The 25,611-nt window shown below is 43.5% G+C and overlaps 1 protein-coding gene across 1 annotated transcript in view; it reads left to right on the top strand.

The window, feature by feature from the left end:
• Positions 1 to 15,846, top strand: part of LOC137898592 (MICOS complex subunit mic25a-like) — a 40,493-nt gene extending 24,647 nt beyond the window's left edge. Inside the window, exons 7-8 of the mRNA XM_068742638.1 lie at positions 3,278 to 3,410; positions 15,573 to 15,846. Of these exons, the coding sequence (XP_068598739.1) occupies positions 3,278 to 3,410; positions 15,573 to 15,596 (157 nt within the window). The 3' untranslated portion in view covers positions 15,597 to 15,846. The remainder of the gene's footprint in view (positions 1 to 3,277; positions 3,411 to 15,572) is intronic.
• The last annotated feature ends 9,765 nt before the right edge of the window (positions 15,847 to 25,611 follow it).

Here is a 25,611-nt window from a genome sequence, read left to right as displayed (position 1 = left end):
AAAATGCTAAGACACTGGGCTACTTTTAAATTTCTAATAGTACTGTTAACTAGTGGCGGCAGAGATGCACAAAGCAGAGCAGGAAGTCAGCGTGGATTGCTTGTGCTCATTTCACAGTCACAGTGGAATCGTTCCTTTCCAATCCTGTATCCACGGGGAAATGGCATTAAAAGTTACAGCCCAATAATATGAGCACAGTTTTAGAAGGGAGAGGCTAGAGGGTTTTTTTTTGTTATGCGAGTGGGTTTATCTTTCCAAATAAAGAAGGAATCATCTGATTATAGTTCTTAAAAAATGAAGCTAGGTATAGCATGAAACAAAGATGACAATTTGTGAGCAATGCTCGTCTGTCTGGAGTTACAGAGATAAAGGTTTCATTGCTTCGTGTGTAATTGTGTTCATATTCCGAGGGAATGGTCTGTCATCTCAAAAACTGCTCGACAGAATTCAGTTCAATTTCACAGCTTTTGTATCGTCTCTTGATGTGTGCGGTTGCCCCCCTTCTTTTTTTTTCAGAATATTTGATTGTTACTGAGTTATGTTATTTTCCAGAAAGAATCTCAAAGACTTCATTGCATTGAAGTTTTAATTTTATGTAATTAAGAATGTCTTCCATTTGAAATATGACATTGTGAATCCTCATTAAAGTATCATAAGTGCTTTACAAAGGTACTCTGAGATGCACGATCTGTCGATGATTTTGTTCTAACCCCAGCCGTGACATATTTGATCCTCTCTTCTCTGCTCCTCCACTCGGTGGAATATTGATAGGGAAATGTTTGATACCACGGCTGCTGCTTTGGAGCCGAAATCGTTGTCATCATGTCGCAAGCAGCACCAACTTTGAAACACTGAGAGTAATAAAATGCTATCCTATTACTCGATTCCCCAAAGTCGTGCTTTGCATTTGAGCAGAATTGGAGCTTTCCTCATTAAAGCCACACACTACCAAGGTGAGACGAAAAATAATTAGAAACTTTAACGATTTGGGCCCAGTCTCTCTCGCTCAACGCTGCGTGCTATTTTATGCAAAACTTCCCAGGCAGAAAGCAATTGGAGTGTTTTGCTTCTTCTTCTCCTTGCAAAAGTTAGCAATCAAATTAGCTGGAGCGGCTAATGTTTTTCTATTAAGAGCTCACCTCTAATTTGAGTCAAACAAGGCAGTTGGTCCAAATTAGCAGAGGCAATTTTCTGCCTCAGATTCCATTACTAAAACACTCCAGCTATCAGAAAGTTTCGCATTTTGAATTGTAGAAAGTTCTTCGTTTATTTTCTTGACCTTTGATTATTACCTATCGCTGCTGTTATTTCCTTCTCCTCGGGAGTAATTCAGAATGCTGACTGGCTGTCGGTGAAAATCCAGCATCCTCATCAGTCATGTAATTTTAATCTTCTAACTGTAACTCTTGGAAGATGGTTTTGATTTTATTCTCAGCGTAACAATAAAAATAGTTTACTTTCAATTTAACGCAAATGCTACTATACTCTGGATCAAGAGGTTACTTACTATTTTATAAAAAAAAAATCAAGCCAACAAATTGTATGCGTGTATTCACTTGCTTTAATGCGACCGTTTTATTACTATCTACCTTTTTAGTGTTTCAAATGAATTGTATTGGCCAACGAGCGCTAATGTTTAGCCGTCATCCTAAAAGTGCCGCAAATAAAATGCAGATTAAGACAGTTGCCATGGGTTACTGTTTATCCATGCGAGCTGCAACATTATTTCTCATTTAATACATCGCTGTCACCTTCTCTGTCTCTCTCTTTCTCTGCGGATGTATTCACTTCTCCTTTCATGAATATTCTCTCTGCCTGTTATTTATTTAATCCTGTTTCTCCACCCTTCACTGCACACGAGGCATACGCAGACACACACCCTCACACTACACAATACGCTTACGAGTGCAGGGAAATATCTTCGGTGTACCCTGTATCTCATGCACACACATGTGCAATGCATTTAGAAAGCACGGTTCACACACGGGCACACACATTTGCTGTGTGTATTTGGCGGTGAAGGCTGCACCTTCTGAGCTCATTCATATATGAAGAATGCATTTGTAAATGCTTTGAGGGATGAGATGAATGAGCACATACGTGATTGTAAAGGCGGTCAGCTTTTCAATATAAATAGTCACATCTCATGCCGCATGAAGCCACGCGTCTCCTAATTGAGTGCCCTGCCTGCAAGGACGAGTACCTCGAGTTTTGTGTTACCCTATAGACGATGTGCATTCCAGGGTTGCTAGTGTGTATTGCTAAATTGTCTACACCATTTTCAGATGAGGACGATACCGCTACATCTGGAATGGGTGCCAGGGTGGCGGTATAGTCTCTTCACCCAGAGAACCACTATGGTTCGTCCACATCAGCACAAATTCTGTGTCTCCATTAGTGGGGGCATCCATTTCATGTGCGTAAGTTGTGTCTTTGTGTTTGCTTCTGTGATTGTGTGTGCACGTCACCTTATTCAAGTCATTCTAGTTATGAGTTCTGTCACAGCAGCAGGTAAATGTATCCATGCAATAGAGCAATCAAGGATTACCCTGATGTAGGATTAGCATTCGCTATCTTTATGTGTTGTGTATTTTTGTATTCGGGTGCGAAATGACTGTTTTCTTCTCCGCACATGAACGGTGTAAGTAAGGTTCCCCCAAACGGCTTTGTCAGAACACCATTCATCCCTCCACAGCCTTCACCTTGAGCTTATATCAGCTGCTCCAGCTAAAGCAAACCTCAAAAATCTCAAAAGGTTTTCCTCTTCTGTGCTCAATAAGTCACAAAACTCGATGCAGCTTTCACTGCTGTGACTGTGGTTTCAGGTAAACCTAATTTCAAGGCACTCGTAACTTATTGTTTGTAAGTAAAGCATTCATTGTTTTGTGGAAAATGTTTCTCAGCCTTTGGGAGCTCAATTAATTCAGTAATTGCCTTTCAGAATTTAATAATTTAGTTTTTTTTTTCCTTCACTCATGTCATTGCACAAAATATACAAATATAAAAGCAAGGCAAGAAAATTTCAACAAGAACTCAGTGTGAACTCAATTTGTGCAAAGTATTAATAAATCTCTTTTTATACATTTTCATGCAGTAATTCTATCAAAACCTTTAAAACTTATTGCAGCTCTTCTGTTACGAGACAAAACAAACTCTTTTGAATAGTCATCGCACCTTGAACACTAAATTCAAGGTGATAATTGTGAAGAAGGGAGCTGAGGTGTTAGTCCTGTGGGATTATCAGTGACCCTCTTCTCTGACCTTTGTTCCTGTGCAGATCTCGGCAGACAGCGCCTCTGTGTACTGATCTGCAGGCCAAGGTTCTCCAGTGCTACAGAGAACATCCCCAGCAGTCGCTGCACTGCTCCAGCCTGGCCAAACAGTACATAGCCTGTGTCCAGCAAGCCAAGGTACATGAGTGTCACACACAACGGCTGTGGGTGTGGATGCGTAGTTATGATAATTGTGTGAAGGTGTAGTTTATGTGTGGCAATTCCGTTCTTACTTTTCCTTTATCACTCCCGGCTCTCTGCTTTTAAGGAACACACTTGGCCAGAGTCCGAGGGAGCAGCGCTCATCCCTTTAACAAATCTAGTTTTAATTCAAAGGCAGGGGGACGGCAGTTAATTAGGCGGACCTGGAGGGAGCATGACGGTGACAGTGAAACAAAGGGGTTCAGAGATGAATAATCCTATAATTTCTCATAGAAAATCAGTTAACTGTCTGTTCGTTTGACACTTAAAAGGACTATAAATCAATGAGACATGCTTATTGAGCACCAGGCATGTTTTGGAACTTTCTGATAGGAAGATTACACTGTTATTAGGGAATTAAAATCATGTTTGGCATTCAGCCCTGAAATTCATTCTGCTTTCTGCTGATCCTCTCACAAATAGAGTTCAGACCCTATGCTTATCTATAAAGTGCTTATTTTTCCTTATTTCTCCATCAAAACAGTAACGAATGGGGCAATTTGCACATTTTATATTGTGACAAAACCTCCTGATAGGGCTTCACAGGAGATGAAAGGCACAAAACAAACAACTGGAGAATTTGGCAGTTTAAGTGGTCGATAAAAACAAGCCAAAGGCTCATAATAATAGCAATCAGTCATTTTAAACTGGTTCCAAACATCCATCTGCCAGTGGGATGTGCTCTTTAGGAATAGCAGTATGTGGTCAGTTCTTTGTAGGCATCGTGTAAGGTTACCCTGGCCAGTGTGTGTAGCAGGGAACAGGAGTGTAGGTTTCATTATGCGTGCATCAGTTTTCTTGTTTTGAATACATATTTAGGCACATTCGTATTCTGCTCCAGCTCTGCTATGATACATGGCATTATTCACAAAATATTTTGTATTTTTTTGTAAAATATCTTCTGATAAGATAAACGATTTTCTAATAGTAAAAAAACTGAGATAAAGTAATCCTTTTGGAAAGTAGTAAAGTTAATATGCAAAATACAGCACTCGGTTTGATGGAATTTTGATAAAATCAGCAAAATAAAATGTAAAGTAATGAATGTGGCTCAAATTCCTCCAGTTGGATGTCGTTAAACCGTTTTGGAAAAAGAGGGCTCATTGTGATTTATTCAGTGTGAGAGTCTAGGAATGGGCTCAAGTATCTGCAGCCCGGGTGAGGAAATGAGATGCCCGTAAGAAGGCATGCAAGGGAAGAGGAACCTTTCCATTACAGCCAAACCAATATACAATATTTCATTCACAAATAAAAATGTGCAGAAAAACTGTTGGGTAGAAACCCTCCTCGTGCTTTACAGTACAAACACGACTTGTTGTCAACGAGACTTGACACGTCATTACACACACCTTTGACTGCTTTACGTCTCTGAACTTATTCTTGTGCTAAAAGGTTTGGCCAACAATTCTGTCTGTCTGAAATGTCTATTCAATTCTACGTGTTATTGCTTTTTGAATTTTCACATTGTTGCTCTCTTTGGAAGGAAGCAATCTAGATTTAAAACATTTCGTGCCTGACATGTTGTCTGACTGAACTTTCTTTATTGGGCTAATCTAACAGATGAAATCCCACTTTTGAAGAGTAGTCTGCACTCTTCTTTTGATGATAGTTGGATTTTCAAGGTTGACCTTTAAAACTTCTGACGAGTGCCCTATTCCAAATTCAAACATAAAAAAGTCATGTAAATGTTAGAGTATTTAAGATCTGAATTTGTACATTTGAAATAGCTCATTTTAAATGTCATTTGAAATGGTCTGCATCCAATATTATATCCTTTACTTCTCTCTTATCCATCCATCTTGTGTATTATCTGCTCATCCTTGAGACTTCGATGACGCTGTCAGTGTTGATCCATCTCGTTCCCTCCTGTTCCCATCTTCCATGTGTCAGTCTTACTATATTTAAAGCCTCTTTAAGCTGCCCGTTGCTGCACACTTTGTCACCATAGCCAGTGCATTAGCTGCGACGCACAATGCTAGTCGTTCTCAGATGATGTCTTTAAGTCCGGCTAAGATATCGAGTGCTCTCCCTCACATGTTCATTTCTATGTACAGTCACACAACCGGGTCTCACACATGCTGCTGGCTTTGACGATGATGATAGATTTTCAATATAATGCTGGTTGCCATGGTTTCTAGGGAGTTTAAAACGCCCTAAAAATAGATGGGTGGAATTATCTAGGTAAAAAGACATAGCTACCACATCGGAACAAACATATGCTAAAAACATGGCGCCCAAACGGTGGCCTACACCTTATCTTATTTTCTTTTATTTTGTCTGAGGTCGATTTGCCACCATAATCTTCGTTTTTGCAGCCTTTTATTAGCTATGGACTTTTATCTATGAAATAATCACTTTTCAGCTCTCTTTGTAGCAGTTTTGTTATTTTCTGTAAAGGCTTAAAATGGAATGATACCCAAATGAATGAGAGTTGGTCAAAAAGAGGAAAGACGAGTAGAGAGACAAATGGAGCTGTCATCTAAGGCTCCCAATCAGTCGGCCTTAATGAAAAGAAATGAGTGGGCAGTCCTAGAACCCTCTGGACATGCAGGCGGCTGTCCATTCTGCATGTCTATAAATGAACCTGACAAAGGCAGCAGCTTGCCAGAGCAGAGCACTTGGATTAGAATTTTACTGAGAAAAGTTTCAGTACTGCTGCAGGTGGTTAAGGGTCAACAGGGAGCAGGATGCACTGCAGATCTTCATCGGCTCATATTTTAATGTGATATACCACTCTGTATTCTGGAGGAAACATTTAGTCAATTTTGAGACCATTAGTAATAGTATTTTCTAACTTGGGTACGAGCACGCTACCGCAGCTCCAGATATACGGTAGAACACTTCGAATGAGCTCATCTGCACTTTTGACCTTCCCTCTTTTTATTAGGTAAAAATGATTATGAGGATGTACATTCTGGCAGAAAATATTTTAAAAACAAAAATCTATTTAAAAGAGTCAGATAACTTGAAATTGACAATAGTGTTTAAGAGCGACAATTTGCCAAGTCCATTCCAGACGAGCGGCATTCAATGATTGCCCTTCACAGTTGAGTTTTTCTGTGAAAAGCTCTTCTTTGCTCCTTTTGAAGGGCAGCAATAATACACATAATTGTTCTCCAAGTGCACTCTGGGGAGGAGGGTAGTTTGTTCAAACCCATAAGAACAATAAACTAGCTGTTCACAGGCAGATCAAATTGCTCTTGAATAAGGAAAGACTTGCAGCGGTTCTTGTAACAATAACATGACTGCTCAATAGGCAGCAGATCGTCGAGCTCCTGCCCGCTTAAAACTCTGTTCTTTTGTCATCTGTATAGGCTTGTAAAGATTTTCTAAAGCCGATGCTTTCTTCCCTGTGATTAAATGGAGAATGCTGTCGTTTCCTCAGTATTAATCTTTGTATGTCGTCGATACTTAATGGCTCTTTCTTTTCTCACTTATCTTTTTCTCATTTTTCTCTGTCCACACAGAAAACTTGGTATTTATTGAATGCCACTTGTGTGCTTAAAGCTTCTGTCTTAATCTTCATTTTCTCCTATTTTCTGTCCTCCCCCCTCGGATAAGCAGCACTGGTAGAGGACACGAATCACAGCAGCCGTCCCACACTGGCTCTGTTCGGATGCGTTCCGTCATTTCTTCCCAGTCACCAGTGGACTTGTACGACTTTCCAGGAGTTGATTCATGTAGACTCCTTTTTTTACATATACATATAGAGTTTATATATTTATGTGTATATATTTGTCAGCTTTTTTACTTGTTAATCAATCCATAATGAAAATCGAGGCCTGGTTATCTGTCTTTTCTCTGCCAGTGTCTTCATCTGAACACCACTGGAGTATCTATCTCACCTGATCTGCTTCCTGCTTTAAATGCACCTAGCTCACTATCTACAGTGGCACAGCCTTCCTTGCATGTTACTCAAAATGTTTTATAACACACACACACGTTCTGCCCTCTGCCATCTTTTATAGACGGTTGCTTCGGGGTTTGGCCTTGCACTTCCTCTCTGCTATCACTCCTCTGTCCCTCTCCTGTCACTGTCCCCAGTTGGGTCATTGTCATGCATATGCAACCTTGTTTGTGTGTGTGTTCATGTGTTCATCAAGGCGTTGTGTTACAGTGAAGCTCTGTGGGCTCTCTCTCTCTCTCTCTCTCTCTCTCTCTGGTACAATGTTTGACCGCCTCTTACATGTCCTTTGGAGGAGTCTGCAGTCGGTGTGTGTGTCAGCGTAAATGTGTAAGCAATTCCTTAACCTCTCATCACCTCTTCTATCTTTAAACTCCCATCTCACTGAAACAAAACGGAGCCATCACAAGTCCCATTTAAGAGCGAGCGTTTCCCAAACCACCACTTTACTGTAAGCCCACCGACCCCTTCGTCCCCACAGCAGTCCAAGTGCCAGACAGTTGCAGAATGCCAAAGCCGCTCCTGTGCCATTTAGTACCATTATCAGGACAATCCACCTCAGAGCAACTTTTGCAACTACATCCCACATGCTTGGCCTACTTGAACCCGCTCTCCTCTCCTCTCCTCTCCTCTCCTCTCCTCGATATCTGTCTACCTTGTGTGCTGGCCCGACATGCTTCGCTAATCGACTGGTTCTGACCTGATTGTAGACGCGTACATTGTATCGACGAAACAAACAAACGCAGTGGAGTCGGTGTATTTATACTCTCTTGTACAATGCTAAAGATAATTGTTCCCAAATGTTGCTTTTAAAAAGCACTTTTAAAATTCGCATGGTTCTCCCCCCCCCCCAACAGGTTAAAAAAAAAAAACTTGGAAGATGATCACAGCAATAAGGGGGGATTGATAATATACAAATTGACATTGAAAAACAAACATGCATCACTTTTTTTTTTTAATCCAATCCAATACCTGACTTTAAAAAGTGAAGTAGTCAAATGAGGATTCATACGTTTGCATGTTCTCTTTTGGCATTAAAGTCAACATGTGAAATATACGAGCCTACAAGCTCAATACTCAGTAGCAGTGGGTTGATGTGCAAATTGAATGACTGGTGCCATCAGTGATATCAGTTATGTTTTGACCCTGTGGGGATTTTAAAATAAGAAACAACCATGTGGGAACAGATAATTGTGGCAAACATGAAAAGACAAGAAAAAAGGATAAAAACTGTTCCTATAAACGAGTGTAGCACAAACGTTCCAATGATTGCATTCAGTTTGAACAAGATATGATGCGATGGAATTCAGAGCTATTAAAAATCCTATTGTTTACACATTGCGGCGCTTAGTGTGAGGTTAGCATCAGCAGAAAAGATGAACAGAAAGAGAAAAGCTCTGCGCTGGAAAAAGTTATCACTGAATAAAAACGATCTGCAGTGAGGTGACGCCAGAGAAGATCTGTGTTTGGGTTCTTGTACCTAATATCAAAATTGCGATTTGCACTGCCAGTACATTTGTCCTGGCTTTTGACGTTTTATATCACTTTTGTTTTATTTCCCAACATATAAGAGAGGGCGATATAAAGTATAGCTGTCAGTGTGTGTGTCCGTCCATCATCCCGAGCGTACAGCCTACTTATCTTTTCATGTTTTGATATTTATTCTAATATTTATTTTGTGTCGTTTCTATGGAAACGCTGGGTGACTCTGAAAAGTGGTCATGCTATGCACGCTCGGTTCAGACAGACTGGGGGAGATTTTAAATACTGATAGATTGCTAGTTAGGAGACATTTAGGAATCGCTGTCGGGGGACTTTTATTCATGGGATTGTTGTAAGGTTTTACAGTTCTGTCGTTTTTTTTGAGTGCTAATGAGAAAATATTTAACTGGATGTGTATAAAATAAATAATAGTTAGTTGGGAAGCTGGTGAACTTTGAACCTCGGTGTGCATTTTGTTGTTGTGTCTGTGTGTGTGTGTGTAAGTGTGTTATAATGATTCCTGTTATCTTTTTTTTGAGTATTATCTTCCTTTCTCCACTACTATAGATTGATAGATTGCATACTTACATTTCTCTACCAGTTTTGTTCTATGGCTGATTATTTAATTCCGTGTTTTTCTCACTTCATTCCATTACAGTGCTTTGGCGACACATTCACACTCCTACACATTCACAGATATTGCCCGCACACGCACACGCATTCTCGCTCACATATTCATGTCTCTTTACGTATTTCATTTACTCTCTTCCATCTCAACTCTTCTTCACATCCATCACCTCCAAGGCGACTGCCCTCTGAAGGCACAGGCCACGTAAAGATCATCTGTTCCGTCTCCGTCCTCCAACATCTCCCTGTAATCTATATAATATTCCTGCAGCATCCAGCGTAATATCTGATCCATCTCTGTAACGCGATCGATTCCTTCCTGCCAGGTTTAAGCTTCCGTGCGTCTCGCTTCATTTAGGTATATTTGAGGTATTGCCCTTTTCATCTTTATCATCATATTGTCAGATTCTCATTCTGTGACCATGGTGTAATGCTGATGACAAACGTATGACAGAGTTGTTTTAAGATTGCTCAGACAACACGGCAGAAAAGAACAAAAATACAAAAGCAATACAAAAAAGAATTTGGTCAGTGTTAGTACTACGGATGCTAAATCAAAATGCAATTCCCCACATTTTTAAGCAATGTATTTTTTAATCTGTGATTAGCAGCAACGGGAGTTAAATCATTACCAGCTCAAGTCAAACTGGGGACTTTCCTGTGTAGAGCCCAGACGGTACCCGTTTCACTTTCAAATGATGCTTCAACCTGATTCTACATGTTGACTGTGAAACATTTGTTGCGTTACGCATCGTAAAATATATGTGAAGTGGATTTTTAAGGTCAACAAGTCCGCACATTTTGTAACAAAACTACAGGTTTCCAGCGACTCTAGCAGCTGTATAAGTGAGTGTGATGCTTGTTATAAAGAACACCTCGCACATAAATAAGATGAAGTATCAAAGTTGGATTTTGACTGAACACGTTAGTGAAGTGAAACATCAGAGGATCACAAGAACCTTAAATACCTGCACCAGATTTCCTGTTAATCCATTCAGCAGATGTTCCATCATCGTTCTCACTCGTCAATGTCAAGATATGTGACCGAAGTAGCAACTCTGACCGGCCAGGAAAAGTCAGGGCATCATCAACGTCATCAGGATCATCCTCTGGGCACCCCGAATCTCGCCAGCGATGGTTAATAGAGTCTTGTCTGGTCCAAAGTAGTGGACTGACAACATGAAGAGTTGACCAACTGTGGCTGACAAACAAGTAGCACAATGCAAGGCAATCAATCGTCAGCCTTTAACTTAGTGACTGAACCGCGATCTGATTGGACAGGATTGATTTAATTGGTCCAGTCCTCCAGTGCCCACGATTCAACTGACTGATCAACTTACCAACATACAGACGGACTGAATAAACAGATTATATGGATCTGTATGTGCTGACTGAAAGGCGTCCTCCGCTGACAGACGGATTAAATATCTCTGTCTTACTGTGTAATCAGTGAAAAGCCGTGTGTTGATGGAGCAGCCAGTCACAACCACTCTGAGCGTCAGATTGACAGTCCTGCCTGGCAACTGCCTCTGTTCTCCGGAGAGACGTAGAGAAGTGTGTGTTGTTGGCGCTGAGCAGAGGAGACAGATATTGATTTTCTACTTGTCTATTATTTTTGTTTTTCACAGAGGAAAGGCAAGTGAACGAGGTAAATGTGTGTTTTGTGTGTGTACGTGTGAGCGTCTCCACGTTTTTGGTGCATGCGTGTTTTGTGTGTAGGGTTGGCGCCTGTATGACGCCCGTTAGCTCATGACTGGGGGAGTGCGAACACACCCGGTGTGTGTGTGCACACCGTTGCTTTTCCAGCACATCCTTTCAGTGTTGATTCCCGAGCACAACAATCTATCCACTTCTTACACTTCTCTCTAATTGGATGGAAGCTGGCAGGTGGAGGAAAACGCATCCTTGTGTGTCCGGTAGCTTTGTGTGGGTTCACTGTGAATCACTGTTTTTTCTGGGTATTAAATCTCAGACAATTTTTCCACCTCAGCAAGAGTCGGTGATATTGAAGGGATGTTGCTGGTTCAACTTTACTCTTGTGAGTGTAAATATTTGTTCCGGCTCATTAAAATAGGATGAGAATGCATAAAAAATTAAGGTAGAATGAAAGTCCACTGTGGTTGTTTCTTCATTTATTAATGAAACGTTTGCCAATTGTTTCGATCCTTCAAGTCGTGTTAGGTATTCAGTTTGTCACATTTCTCTTTGTCAGTACTTATTCTTTGTTTTTTAGACTACCGTAATTCCCGGTGTACAAGCCGCTACTTTTTTCCAATATTTTGAACCTTGCGGTTTATGCAACGACGCGGCAAATTTACGTATATTTTCCCACTTTCTTTACGAGCCGTGTTTCGTTAAAGCCTATTTATTTTCGTTACAAAATTAACGCCCGCCCGCCCGGAGGGAAAGCCCCGCTTGCGGTAGCTGGGGAGATCCGCGAGAAGGGCCCGGCGCTCGTCCAGAGTCGCCGCCGCCGGACCGCCGTACCCGGTCCCCGCCGCCTGTCCGCCATCTGCTACGCGGCGTCGGACGCGCCGCGTAGCGGGGAAGGAACCCACCCCCTCGACCTCCCGGGCGTCCCCACCCCTGCCGCGCCACGCTCCCGCGGACGGAGGATGAGGGGCACGGGGGCAAGGGGGACAGGGACACCCCGCCAGGCGCGCGCGCGCGCCGCGCAGCCTCCGACGGGCGGAGAGGGGAAGGCGACGGGGCGACTGCTCCCCCAGCCGCGGCTCGAGCCCAGCCCCGCTTCGCACCCCAGCCCGACCGACCCAGCCCTTAGAGCCAATCCTTGTCCCGAAGTTACGGATCTGATTTGCCGACTTCCCTTGATCTAACATGCCAGAGGCTGTTCACCTTGGAGACCTGCTGCGGATATCGTTACGAGCCGTGTTCCGTTAAATATCATTTGTCTCAATGCACTTGCGGCTTACGAATATGTGCGGCTTATTTTAGTACAAAATATATATTTTTTTTAATTCAGTGGGTGCGGCTTTTTCACAGGTGCGCATAATAGTTCGGCAATTACGGTAATAAAATTGACAAAAAGTTATGCCAACTAATGTGCAAATTAATGAAGAACATCAAATTTACCAACGCACAAGAGTTGGCTTCTTACTGTCTAAAGTATTAAATTGATGTAAATGAGGTGAACAAATAAAAGGAAGCGCCTCTCAGCAGAAACCGCACAATTAAACACCACCACTAACAAACTGCACGCCCCACAATGACCATAAAGTTGAATCAGCATCTCCTTCACCAAAAAGTGGAAAGGATTACTTCGGAGATGGTTGGATTTATCACAGAACTGTGTACTTTAGATCACGAATACTCTGCTTTCCTCTCCTCCACAAGCTGCAGTGCATGGGAATAGTTCCCTTTGTATTTAAATTATATCATTTATATATTTAATTATTAAAGAGTGGCAGACCAGATTTGTCCCTGGGGCACCTGCAAGAGGTCAGTTTGGGATTTAGCCACTGCTCCATAGTGAGTATGCGTCATACTTCTGTGCAGTAGCTACACACCACAAACTCACACATGCATGTGCCGACACGCATGCATGTGTGAGTTCCAGACACAAAAAGCTATACTTTCACACAGTTTGTTTACAAGCACATTATGCAGACCCCCCCCTCATTCATATCTCAGGACGTGAGCTGAACATTAACGCTTAATCCCGTTGGCGCATTTGTCACTCATTTCCTATTCAGCGGCACAGGCGGCGATGCCCCCGGATGCACTTGGCAAGCGAGTAGCTAACCTGCCCACCGACATGTCCGCCTTCCAGGAGAGCACCAGGGTGGTTAGCATGCCAACTAGCTCACCCAGCAGCACAAGCTAATGCTCCAATCACCCCGGGTCACCCTGTGTCGTTCCCCGCGACTGTAGCCAAGACAGTATAATTTATTTATTAGGCGGTCATTCTAATACAATAAGATGACTATTTCATATGCTGCAACAACACACAGACAATCAACGGCAGTTTTCACTAAAGTGTTTTGTACACACACGTCACATCTACAAGAGCTGATTGTTGTCTCTCACTTTAATCCATGGAGTTTTTCTCCAAATTGAGTTATTCTAACACAATTCCATCTAGTGCTAAACGCAAGCACACAATAACAAACTGAATTTGTCTGAAGCAACAAAATAATCAACTGTCGTCACATTTCATTGCTTTTTCTTGTTGTATTTATTGCATTTGAAATCTCCAAGACAGAATCTTCATATATAACACAACCAGTAGCCGACACCTACAATGACAGTGGCTATCAGGCATTGGTTTAACGTCTAAGGGGGTGACGGGTTGATTGATGCGTTTCACTGTGACTTTAAGTTAAATATCAAAACCAAATGTATTCACATGACGCTTGTCTAGGCTGTAGTAGAATAAAGTTAAAGTTAAACAAAGACTTGAGCGATGCCCTGCAGAGGATGCAGAATATAGTCGAGCTGCAGGTGAAGCTTGAAGGAAGGCAGCAGAAGAACATGGAAATATTGAAATAACCTGAGTCACCCATAAGTCAACAGTGTTATTTAAGTGGGCATGAGATTCAATGAATTTACCGTGCAATAAAAATGTCTGTTTTATAATAATGACCCGCTTCTCCAGCCACTGCATCAGACAAAGAAACACAACCCCCCCCCCCCCCACCAGCCCTGTGGACTAATAAATGGAATTATGTTCGTTCCACTCTTCTCCTTCATCCTGCCTCCCCAGTCCACCGTCTTCACGATTCTCGTCTGCTGCTGTCATTTCAGCGCTTTCACCGACTTAGACTCGGTGCCATGGCAACAGTGCTGAGTCCCAATAAGCATGCAAAAGGCAGTTGCAACATCTCGAATTTTAAGGTGGAACAAAGGCATCGAATAAAGTCAAACTGAAAAGCTCAGAAATTAGTCAGAATGCGACAAAGTGATGGAAAGAAACAGTTGATCGAGTGAAGAAGCTCTGGAGAGCATATAAATGTTTCAAAGGTAAGTTAAGACGGCAGACTCTCCTCACATTTTAATAAGCATCCAAGTCTTCTACAGCTCACAACTAGAAAGACAATCAGAGACTGCAGACCCCGCCTCCAATAGACTATTGGATCTTGTGAGACAGTAAACAGGGCTTCCGGATCAGAGGGGCCAAACCTGCTCTAGCTTGCTGCTCCGGAACGTACTACAAGACTCCTTCTGGACTCTTTTTCCCATCATGCCATTCGTGTCCCTCCCTCTTAAAGTGGCAGTTTACAGCACAGGCACGATTCCAGATGTAAAAATAATTCTAGAATCTGGATCCAGATCCGGATCAACGCCATTCTCGGGGAGGACCGAGCCACGGACAGAACCTTGCTTGTGTAAAAAATTTCAAGTTGATTGGGTTACTAGTTTTTGAGTTATGCGCTCGGACAGACAGACAAACAGACAAACAGACAAACGGACCCAATTGCAATACCCTCGCCTCCCCTTCGGCGAGGGTAACTACTAGTAACGTTACCAATCCAGCTTTCGTGTTGTAGTTCGTCGTATGCAAAATTTTGAGGTCAGTATTTTCACTTTTAGTGCAAATGAATATCGGCTCTAAATATCAGTTATCGGCACCCTTGTCTACGAAAATTTGGTATCGGTAACGGCCCTGAAAATAACCACATCGGTCGCTCTCTACTGCAGAGTGTGTGTGTGTGTGTGTGTGTGAGAGAGAGAGTCAGACCGGTCAGATTTCTAGAACACCTATCCAGTGAATTCCTGTATTTCTCAGTATATGTACAATAAATTATGTAAGTTTCGATTTCTCAAGGTTCAAGCATGAAATATAACATTTACCAGGTGAATTGATAGGAAACTCGTGTTTATCTTACGTAGGAAGAACAATGTTATTAATAACAAGTAAGTTCCTTCACCGTCCAGCAGGCTGAGGCCAGTGATTCGCTATGAATCCAGATTCTGGCCTGATGTAACTGGAATTATTTGCGTACGTGTGCTGCTGGTCGCCTGCAGTCAAAGGAATATTTCTGTGGCTTTTCCTTTAGGTTCCGGAAATATAAATGCACAATTTGATGCTTTTTCTCCCCACCCTCTGTCTCGCTCTTCTGTTTCAGAGCTCGCTGTCAAATCATGGATGACCCGAAGAAAGCAGAATCAAGCCTAGAAGTTGTGAAGAAGGAGACAGCATCGCAAATCCATCCATTTCTTGCCTTCCTCTGTCCTTCTATTTATCCATCCATTTATTGATCCTCCATCACTGAACATCCCATTCTTGGTTTTTGAGTGTATAATCTTGACAAATCACTCCAGTGTACGAAGTGCTGATATATTGTCACGTTACGTTGGCAGCTCCCTGGCATTGCTGAAATAAATCCCAGTGATACAATGGTGGTGAGACACAGGTAGTGTGTCTGTGAGTGTGTGTGTGTGTGTGTGTGCTGGATGGCACTCTTAGCAGCAGGCTAATAATGCTCTCACTGCTGGAAACGGGGTCATGTGCGCTCTTCTGACAGCACGCTGCGGACCCACGGGCTCCGACGAGCGCCGCGTTCATAGTTTCATTAAGAGAGAAGAGTAACAAGAAAAGGGAATGAGGGATAAATGAAGTGGAGGACGGATGAATCCCGAAGAGTCGTGTGTTAATGTTTGAGTGCATAAGTGTGTTTTTGTGCGCCCCCCCCCCTTCTAGCGCACCTATGCACTTAGGTGTCATCACACAAGGGTGTACGCTTCAGCGCGAACACATGAGCAACACAATGGATGGGCCACACATTGTTCAAGCTAGCTGGGTTTCCATGGTGACAGCAGGGGTTAACGCCAACAGCAAGGTGTTTAGGAACCTTGCAGATAACCCTGAAGGTCGACAGACATAGGTATGTGTGTGTGTGTGTGTGTGTGTGTGGCTTAAAAAGAGGGACTGCGTTGAGGTACATTTCCACTAATACATAGATACTCTGTGTACAGCAGGTGTGAGGAGGATCTATTCAGCATCGCTTAAGTCCGACTTGTCTCCGTGGTATCATGTGAAACGCAGCGCCACTGACTGATCCGTGCAGCAAATGCTGTTCTAGAACTCCGAGCCCAAATGGATTCTGCAGCTCACGCCTGTTCAGTTCTAAAGTGCGAGCTACCTCACCGGGGATTACGCAGGTCCAGCACAACGGACGCGATGCACGCATCACTGATATTAAAGCCAGCCACCGTACCGGAGGCTTCAGCCGCTGCCTCTCGCATCTCCTCCCTGACATTTCTTCACAAATATCAGCCTCTATTCACTCCGTTATTGCCTTCTCCCATTCAGCAATTCTCTGATTAAACAAGCGCCTGAAAAAGCAAAGCGCCGCTATCTGCCATTTGGCTTTTATTATAAACCCACCCCCATTAATTAAATTGGCCGAATAACAGAAATATCATATATTTCACCAATATATTGGACAAGAGAACACAATGGGTGAGGAAATAAAAATAAAAAGGAAAACTGGGCTTTATGAGATGTTTGGAATGTGATTTTGGTGGTGAAATGAGACGAGCACAGTCGTTGTGAAGCTGAGGTTCGTTGTGTGTCAGTAAATACTATGAATATAAATCTTTACAGGCCTTTACCCTAAGACTGGATGACATCACCGCCGATATATGGGTCTGAAATTACCCCTCTACGAAACCCGAATCACTCCATTTCATATCCAAACCTTTTCAACCTTTCAGTCGCCATCCTTGATTGGTGGAGATGGCTGCACGGTGCACGGATTGAAGATGCTCGTGTACCACAATAGAAAGCAGAAGGGTGTGTATCCTAATCCTAATCCTCAATCTAAAGCCAACTCCTGCTTCTTTCTTACTGCTCCAATACTGTATACGTGTCTTTCCGTGCCGGAGCTTTCATCTCTCTGACGTTGTGTAACTCCAGCAGACTGAAAGTCGGGCAGGAGTTTGTGCTTGAACGTCTCTGCACCACCCACTTTCTCCACACACTTTCTCCACCCACTTTCTCCACCCACTTTCACCACCCACTTTCCCCACACACTTTCCCCACCCACTTTCTCCACCCACTTTCACCACCCACTTTCTCCACCCACTTTCTCCACCCACTTTCTCCACCCACTTTCTCCACCCACTTTCTCCACACACTTTCTCCACCCACTTTCTCCGACTCTTGAAACTTTCTCACCCACTGAAGAGGCGTCAACAAATGCGAGGTGGCGTCGGACTCGGACTGATGCTGCCTTTTATTGAGACTGCATCAGGATCAATTTGAGTAAAGTCAGACCCCTATAGAATCCACATGCACTCAGATCATTGTACACAAACGCACATTATTTTCCATGCGTGTTCACACATCTCCTCTCGAGTTAACCCACTGTTTGGGATTGTCCTTCACTTTCCCCTCTCTCTCTCTACTCCCCCCCCCCCTCAGCCAACTCGGCGTTGCATTTGTTAGAAGTCGACAGTGAGCCTAATTGGAGTGAGTTGCTCACCATTCTGCGTCTGCACGCAGCAGACTCTCACGTGGAGCTCTCTAGCTAATTGAATAGTCTTTTATTAAGCTGAGTTAATGTGAAGTAGAACTGGCTGCTGGTGAATTGAATTAGACCCCCCACCATGGTCGCCACCCAGACGCATACATGTGCACAGCTCAGTGAAGGAGTCGAAAGGATGGAAGAGGAGAAGCTGGGAGGAGGCTGAAAGGTGAAGGATCTGCATGGTATCACAATGAAATTAAGGTTAAACGCTCATCAGAAATAAATAGTTGTGCTACTCGGCAGCTTTGTGACTATCAGTAAAACTACAGGACTCGCACTCTGCAACTACAAGCAAAGCCCAGGTCCAACTAGCAGCTAGTTAGACAAAGAACAACGCCTAAACATAAGAACATTCATTCCCTCCACATCAAGCAGACGCCTCCTGGACCAACATGTCAACTGAAGGTAAAGAGATTTTAAGAAATTATCTTATTAAAAAGCTACATTCATTTTAAGACCGGGGGGGGGGGGGGGGGCATCAGCGCTGGATGAGATATATCCTGTACCTGTATTGTCCAAACAGCCTTAGAAAGTCAGATGACTTCTGAGACATTTGACACATATTCAATGTTTTGAATGCGTGTTAAGGTCTGGCCACGCCCCATATCAGTGATGTCATCATGGGATTTTTGTACCTGACTGGGGCAGGTATATGTTCCGAATCACATGGAAGAAAATGGAACTGCTTCACTGCTCTTACCTGTCAAAGGAAACGTCTGATGGAGTAGTTTTTATGAAGCATGTCATCGTCCCCCCCCCCCCCCCCCCCAACACCCCAACATCTGGCATCTCCAGAGAAAGATGGATAAAGATTCAGATAATAAATGATGGTGCGACTTCAGAGTGTGGAAGTGGAAGTAGCCCTAAAGCTGCAGGGGACAGAGTGAAACTCTGCTATGATAGCTGGAGATTGAGGGTGGAGGGGGTGAAGAACCCTCCAGTGTCGAGGCAGACACTGGAGGAGAGGAAGCCTGGAAGAAAAGGAACAGAACGCTGTGCAAAACCAATGCACCAAAGAAATCAGAGAGCAAGGAGAGAGACGACAAAGTGTTTGATCTGGGTGCAGGGGGCAGAGAGAGAGAGAGAGAGAGAGGGAGGGAGCGAGCGTGAAGTTAGGAAGATGGCGAGAAGAGAGGTAGTCAGAGAGGCACTCCGCTGGGGCCTGGGGAGGCAGCGTGAGGACGATAGCTCCCTCCTCTCTGCTTTATTCTATTACACTGGTGGATAAAATGAATCCAACATCCTCTAAAGTCATTACGGCCCGCTAAGACTGACTCAGAGGGCACCGCAGCTCCTTGAACCTTCCCAGCACACGCCCGCATGCGTGCGCGTCTCTGAAAGTCGAGTGAGCAGGATGCTGAGGATGTGCTGATGTGCTTGGCTTGCACACATTCACCAAACCAAAGTCGCACATCTCTTCATCCTTCCCCAGTAGGATAAGCCACCAGCCTTCTCTCACTCCTCGCTCTTCATTTCCCCGGGAATCTATTGACCCTTTTCACCAAGATTCACAAATGCCCTAATATCCCCCCCCCCCCTTTTTTTTCTTAGCATTGTTATTACCCTCGTCAGCCCAGGACTCTAATGCCTCATTACTCTGCATTTTGGATCTTCTCTTACTCCTGTAGTAGGATCCACAGACATCAGAAATGTAGATTCGTTTCATACTAAATGATTGATAGGTTTGGGCTCAGAAGGGAGTTTCAGTCACTGTGATTGGTTAAGATCAGCATTATGAACCATGTACCTTTTATGTCCTGGAAAGTTTTCCTCATTGATAAGAAGGTAATCATTTGAAATCAAGCCAAACATGAAAAGGCAAAATGTCTCAATGAAAATATAATCATTAATTTCACTTAACTGTTTTTTTTTTTAACGTTTCTGGCTTGGAGGATGACGAGAGCTGAAGGAGGGAGATAAAAGAAGGGAATTGTCATTCTGGATTAGTTGGATTAAGCCATCGTAGCCCTTTCTCTGAAAATTGTGTTTTCGGACTAAAGACTATTCACAAAACTCAGTCATGGGTGACCAAAGTTCATATGAATTATCACAGAACCTGCCTCGCATACTAAAACGCAACCAAATGCTTTCCAAAAGTGGGCCTCTCCTAAAAAAGGAAAAGAAAAAATGAGAGTGCGGTGCGCTTTGAAATCCCTGGAGTGTAAAAATGATAATGAAAGTCACTTTGGGAAGTCTAAATGTGTACCCTCTCTGTCTGTCACCCATGTACCGGTACTCGCACAGAGAGGCAGTGTCAGAGATGTCCGGGTGCTGTTTGTGGAACAATCATCTTCCCAGATAGACGCTTCTATCGGCTCTGTCACGCAAAGACAAGCGAGTACAAGTGGATTACCCATCGGCTCATACACGTGCCAAGCCTCTATCATAGCATCCTCCCGCAGACTTCCTGTGTCAACAGAGGGTTGGATTAAGCAGGGACAGGCGCTGGCTTTCATATATCCCTTGGGCAAAGGCGGCATTGCACGGTGACTTCCTGTTGAAGACGGTGTCACAAAAGTGAAGTGATGTAGCGCAGACCAGCGCAGCTTGATGCTAATGACAATATTTGATTTGATTCTGTTTTCATTTTGTCTTACAAATGTGCCGTTTTCTTTGTTTCCAGCTCCTGGCATGTGTTTAATGAATAGAAGCATGAAAAGGAGAAACTCATCTTGTAACTTACGCCAGCAATCATTTCGAGAACATAAATTTGACGCTGCCAATTTCCTTCCCCACTGACTGTAATTTCACCGTAAACGTCCCATGAGCTGCCTTCACTTCCGCGATCCGTCCTAGCGAGGCTTTCTTCACCGGCACATGATGTGCATCAGCCGCACTGATGATAAGGTCGTCATGGCAGCAGAGGGACGTTCATATTTAGCTACTCTTCAGAACAGAACCAGGTGTGGTGTGTTTACTGTGGGGTTTTTTGTGCACTTGTGCTCCTGAAGTGTGCTCGTCATGCCCTCTATCTCTTTACCTATTGACAGATTCTGCCCGGTAACAAGCTGGCCAGTGGCAACAGGGCAACTCGTGCCCATCATTAGTGGTCTGCAGGTCATGTGTTGTCAACTTTCATTTGAGAAGGGAGGTGAGAGCTGCAGTGAGCACATTGCTGAGGTTTTAATGAGCGTTGTGTGTATGCACCACCAAGCTGACAGACTTCAGGTGGAGGCGGGAGGTACGAGAGGAAAGGAAGTGTGTGTGTGTGTGTGTGACTCCAGAGACATCGATGGGAGCTTGGTTAAGCCCATAGATGGCAGTATTCCACTCAGAGTCCTCCATCCCTGCGTAACGCTGGTTTGCAGGATCCTGGGATGGCCTGATTCTGAGTTTCTTGCTCATAGACACTCTGGCAGCCCTATTGGACTGTTGCTCAGTGCTAAATAAGGTTTAAACTGATTGCAACATATTATTTTCTCTCATTGTTTAAGGGATTCTCATTATTATCTTATATTTTGTGTGTGTTATTCATTTATCATTTGCAGTTGTGCACACAGACACAAACCTAACTCCTAACTAAACGAGAGATCCCGCCTTTCACCTCAAAGTCAAATTGGAAACCCCACAAGGAACTAATACCTTCTCTAGTATGGAATCTTCTCCAAAATGACATTGGAGGGTGTATTTTCACCAGTCCCAAGTAGGTCAGCGATGCTGGCACATTTGGTTTTGTGTGCTTTATTTTATTGTTTATGCTTTTTTACAGTGACTTGTTTTAAACACATTCTTAGCATGCTGCTAAAATGCTTTGGAAAAAAAATGCCCTAAAGTAAAGTTATAAATAAATGTGATTTTAACAATAGCTTGGATGAAAGTGAAACAGATGCATTTAAAAAAAAAAGCAGCTTCCTTGAAGCCTAACAATTTGCAGATAATTATTTTCCACTCACACGGCATGAAGGATTGTTTATATGTTGTGTTATTAAATGTGGAGGAGCTGAGACGGTGACTAATCTATTTCCTTTGACACACACAGTGGCCAGTAATCACCTTTATATGGAGCTGCTTATTCATCCGTCGATAACGTTATCAAAGTGTGTGTGTGTGTGTGTGTGTGTGTGTGACTTTTAGGGGCTTCATAAACAGATATTAAAAAATCCTTTCTTGCACATTTTTATGCGTGTCATCTCACAACGCAGCTCAAAGGAAGGGCAAAATATGGAATCCACACAAAAAAGGGCTGCATTTATTTAAGGAAAGAACATTAAATGTGCTGTTAGTTAATCAGTCATTAAATCTTCAGGATATATTGACTCTGCTCCACATTCAAGCGTGACACGTTTCCCCTGCCACACACCTTGATCTCACGTTGTTGTCATCCCGCAGAGGTCACGCTCTAATGTGTGAACGCCGCTCTCTTCCTGGCACCGGACGGCAGATGAAGCGTTCTGCCGAGGCGGAGCCTCAAAAACATGTCTCCCGGCTGTTTTCACAGTGTTCTGCTCACTTTTTAGCATCAGCGTAGTTCTCTCGATGTGTACTGGTCAGTCAGTGATCCCCGTGAGAACCTTTGGGCCCAGACCTCAACCTGCATGTGACCCCAGCGCTGCTTTACTGCCCTCGGCCTGCCTACTGGCAGCACCCGTCCTCACCCATTAAATAACACGACACCACAGGATGCATTCAGCCACTCTTTGACCTTCCCTCCACCAACATATACATGATTTAAAACGCGCCGCGAGCCTCAGCCCTTGTGTCTGCCATCGACTCTCAGTGCGTGCTGCTGACAGCTGGAAGGAATCCACTGTTGTCTTCTGGTTTGAATCATTTGTTCCCACATGAACCTGTAAACCTTTGATTGGTAACTGACTTCTGACATATTTGCAGTAACTTCTACTTTTTCCTTTGGCTTGTCCCGTGAGGGGTCGACCAACCTTCTCCACTTCACCCTGTCCTTTGCATCGTCCTCCGTCACTACGTCCATGTGTCTCGTCCTGGGTCGACCTCTAGCCCTGTTCCCTGGCAGCTCCATCCTCAACATCCTTCTACCGATATATTCACAAGTAAGGTGTAGAAATATTTGGGTAAAGAGTGACTCCTCCTGCAGCTCCCCTCTCGATATTGGGAAGCAGGCTGTGTGCCTTGCCTCGTTCCCTTCTCCCCAGGGAGCCCTCTCTGCCAGACAGCAGGGGAAATTGACCTGTGAGTGATGGAGACATTTTTGGGAAAGATTATTTATTGAACTGGCAGAGATGAGTTTAGAGGATTCGCCGACAGGTTCAGTCACCCCGGTGTATGTACACAAATAGAAATGTTCTCTTAACACCTTTTAGGAAATCAGTTTGAAGCATTGCGGAAACTCCCATGAATAAAAGGTAGCGACTATCTTTTTCTACAATCTGCAGCTATAAATGTTCTTTTCATCTTCCTTGTGTTTTTTTTTATTCTCTTCCTGCTCTAATTCTTTGACACACAAAAGAGGTATCCTGCTGGTGCAATATGAGCCGGCCGAGGCAGAGAAACTTCCTCAGGTCTGCTGATATGATTCCTCTTTTATTACCAACGCCGAGGCGAGGTGGAGGATATGTAATCGCCGGCGTTTGTCTGTCTGTCTGTCCGTTAGCAAGATAACTCAAAAAGTTCTGGATGGATCTAGATTAATTTTTCATTTTAGTGACGATCCAGAAGAGATCCTGTATTCTGGATCAGTTTGACATTTACGTAAACATTGCAGTAAATGGAGCTTCAAAATTCGTTCCTCAATATCTCGATTGATTCTTGACCGATGTTTATGATGTTTGACACAGTCATGTAGGGGGGGGGGGGGGGGGACCTCTATCTTACCACCAAATTTCATCCGGATCGGATCCAGAATGGAGTCAATAAATTATCTTAAATTTAAGGATTCAAAAATCAGTTAAAAATAAACATCAACTCTGATTCACGTTGACTTTTCATGGTTGGTGTATAAAGACACCAAGAACAATCTAGAACCTTTTGGTGCTGATCCAGATCACCATGTGGACGGTGTAAGTCCAGCTCGGAGGGGAACGAGCTGCTTGGTGGAGGTCTGCGCCCTCTGAGTGCTTTTCTAGTTTAACTTGATTTTGTCCTTGTCTGATGAAAACCTTTCAAGTATTTCTGTGATTTGTGTGAAGGAACTGTTTCTAAGCAACGGAAGGACTAGATATATTCGTTTAATGGTGAATCAGGAATTCCTCAGCACAATAAAGGAATTGAATTAGCAGTGCAGGCTGATGTTCAGGCTGAAAGTATGTCATCATTGTCACAGGCATTGAAACAAATACGTGGATTAAATTCATGAGGTGTTCACCCAATATTAGCGTCGGTATTTGTAGAGCGCATTCATTTTTAAGAGCGGTTGTTAGCTCCCCATTGTTGACAGAATAACACAATTTATTTCTCCTCATGTTTCATCAATCAACAGTTTTTCAGTCGCCTTTTGTTTTTAGCCGTTCGATATATGTTTGAAGTTTTCAGATGTTTCTAATCGACGGCTTTGTTCAGCCGAGATGACATCACTGCTCTCTTCTAGCCACTGCTGTTCGCTTTGGTAGACTGATCAATATCCAAACTCTGTCTGCTTGAATAGCCTGCACACACACACACACACACGCACACACACGCACACACACGCACACACACGCATCTGAACCCGCTGGAGCCCTTCTAGAATTAGTCCTGCTGGATGAGAGTCCATTGACCTTTATGGAACTGGTTTAGCCCTCACTGATCTGTTAGGTTGATTCAAGTCAGGTGTTGGAATCCAATCTCGCTTTTCCTTCAGTGAGCAAGCCTCCAGAAAGGCGCTGCCCTAAACGACATACAAGCTGTAACGGCACATCATCGGCCTAACCTCGCTAAGAAGCCTCGCTATCTCAAAATAAAAAGACAATTCTGTAAAAGTCGTCCCACACCTCCAAACAAACGACAACAGACATTCAGATTCCGGACCGTGCTCATGAACATGCATGTTTGAGGGCTACACTTTACTGTTTATTTCACAGCAGAAGTCAACAGCTGACAGAAACGCCCGCGTCCTCTGGAAACACGTCTTTATTGATGCCCAAAATGGACTCGATAAATAAAGGCGGACAGAGATGCCTCGAGAGCATTTCATAATAGCGTCCTTTGAGGAAGATGAAAACACGCCCCACCCAGGCCAGCAGCTCAGTCAGCTGATCGGATGCTTCGCGACGTGACCTTCACGTCTTGTCCAGCACCATGGAGGCCCCCCCCGGGTACTCTCCCCCCCCCCCTGCTGTGCTGCTTGTTTGGGGCTCTGGCCTGGTACGTACTGTCACTGGCTGTTTACATACAACACACACAGAAGGTGCACACAAAGACACATATACACAATCATATATATATATATATAGGCAGCAGATTGGGACAAGACGGATACATGCACTGATAGATATATAAAAAAACAAGAGGATGTGCATGGGTGTGTGGTTGGCATGTTAAAGGTATTGCAGATTACCTACGAGTCAAAGTTGTGTGATTTAAAAAAAATGAAACCCTATTTTAAACGGCATCTAAAGTTAAACCAACAGAGCGTGATGAGTGTGAGATACTGGAGGAGCTGCCGCAGCCCGATTCCTGGTCATGATCACGGTGTGTGTCGCCGCTCTGTCCCGACGTGAACCAGCCACTTAGCATCCTGAAG

This window comes from Brachionichthys hirsutus, chromosome 8 (genome assembly GCF_040956055.1).
Source record: "Brachionichthys hirsutus isolate HB-005 chromosome 8, CSIRO-AGI_Bhir_v1, whole genome shotgun sequence".
Classification (NCBI taxonomy): Eukaryota; Metazoa; Chordata; class Actinopteri; order Lophiiformes; family Brachionichthyidae; genus Brachionichthys; species Brachionichthys hirsutus.
This window is presented reverse-complemented; position numbering and strand designations above follow the sequence as displayed.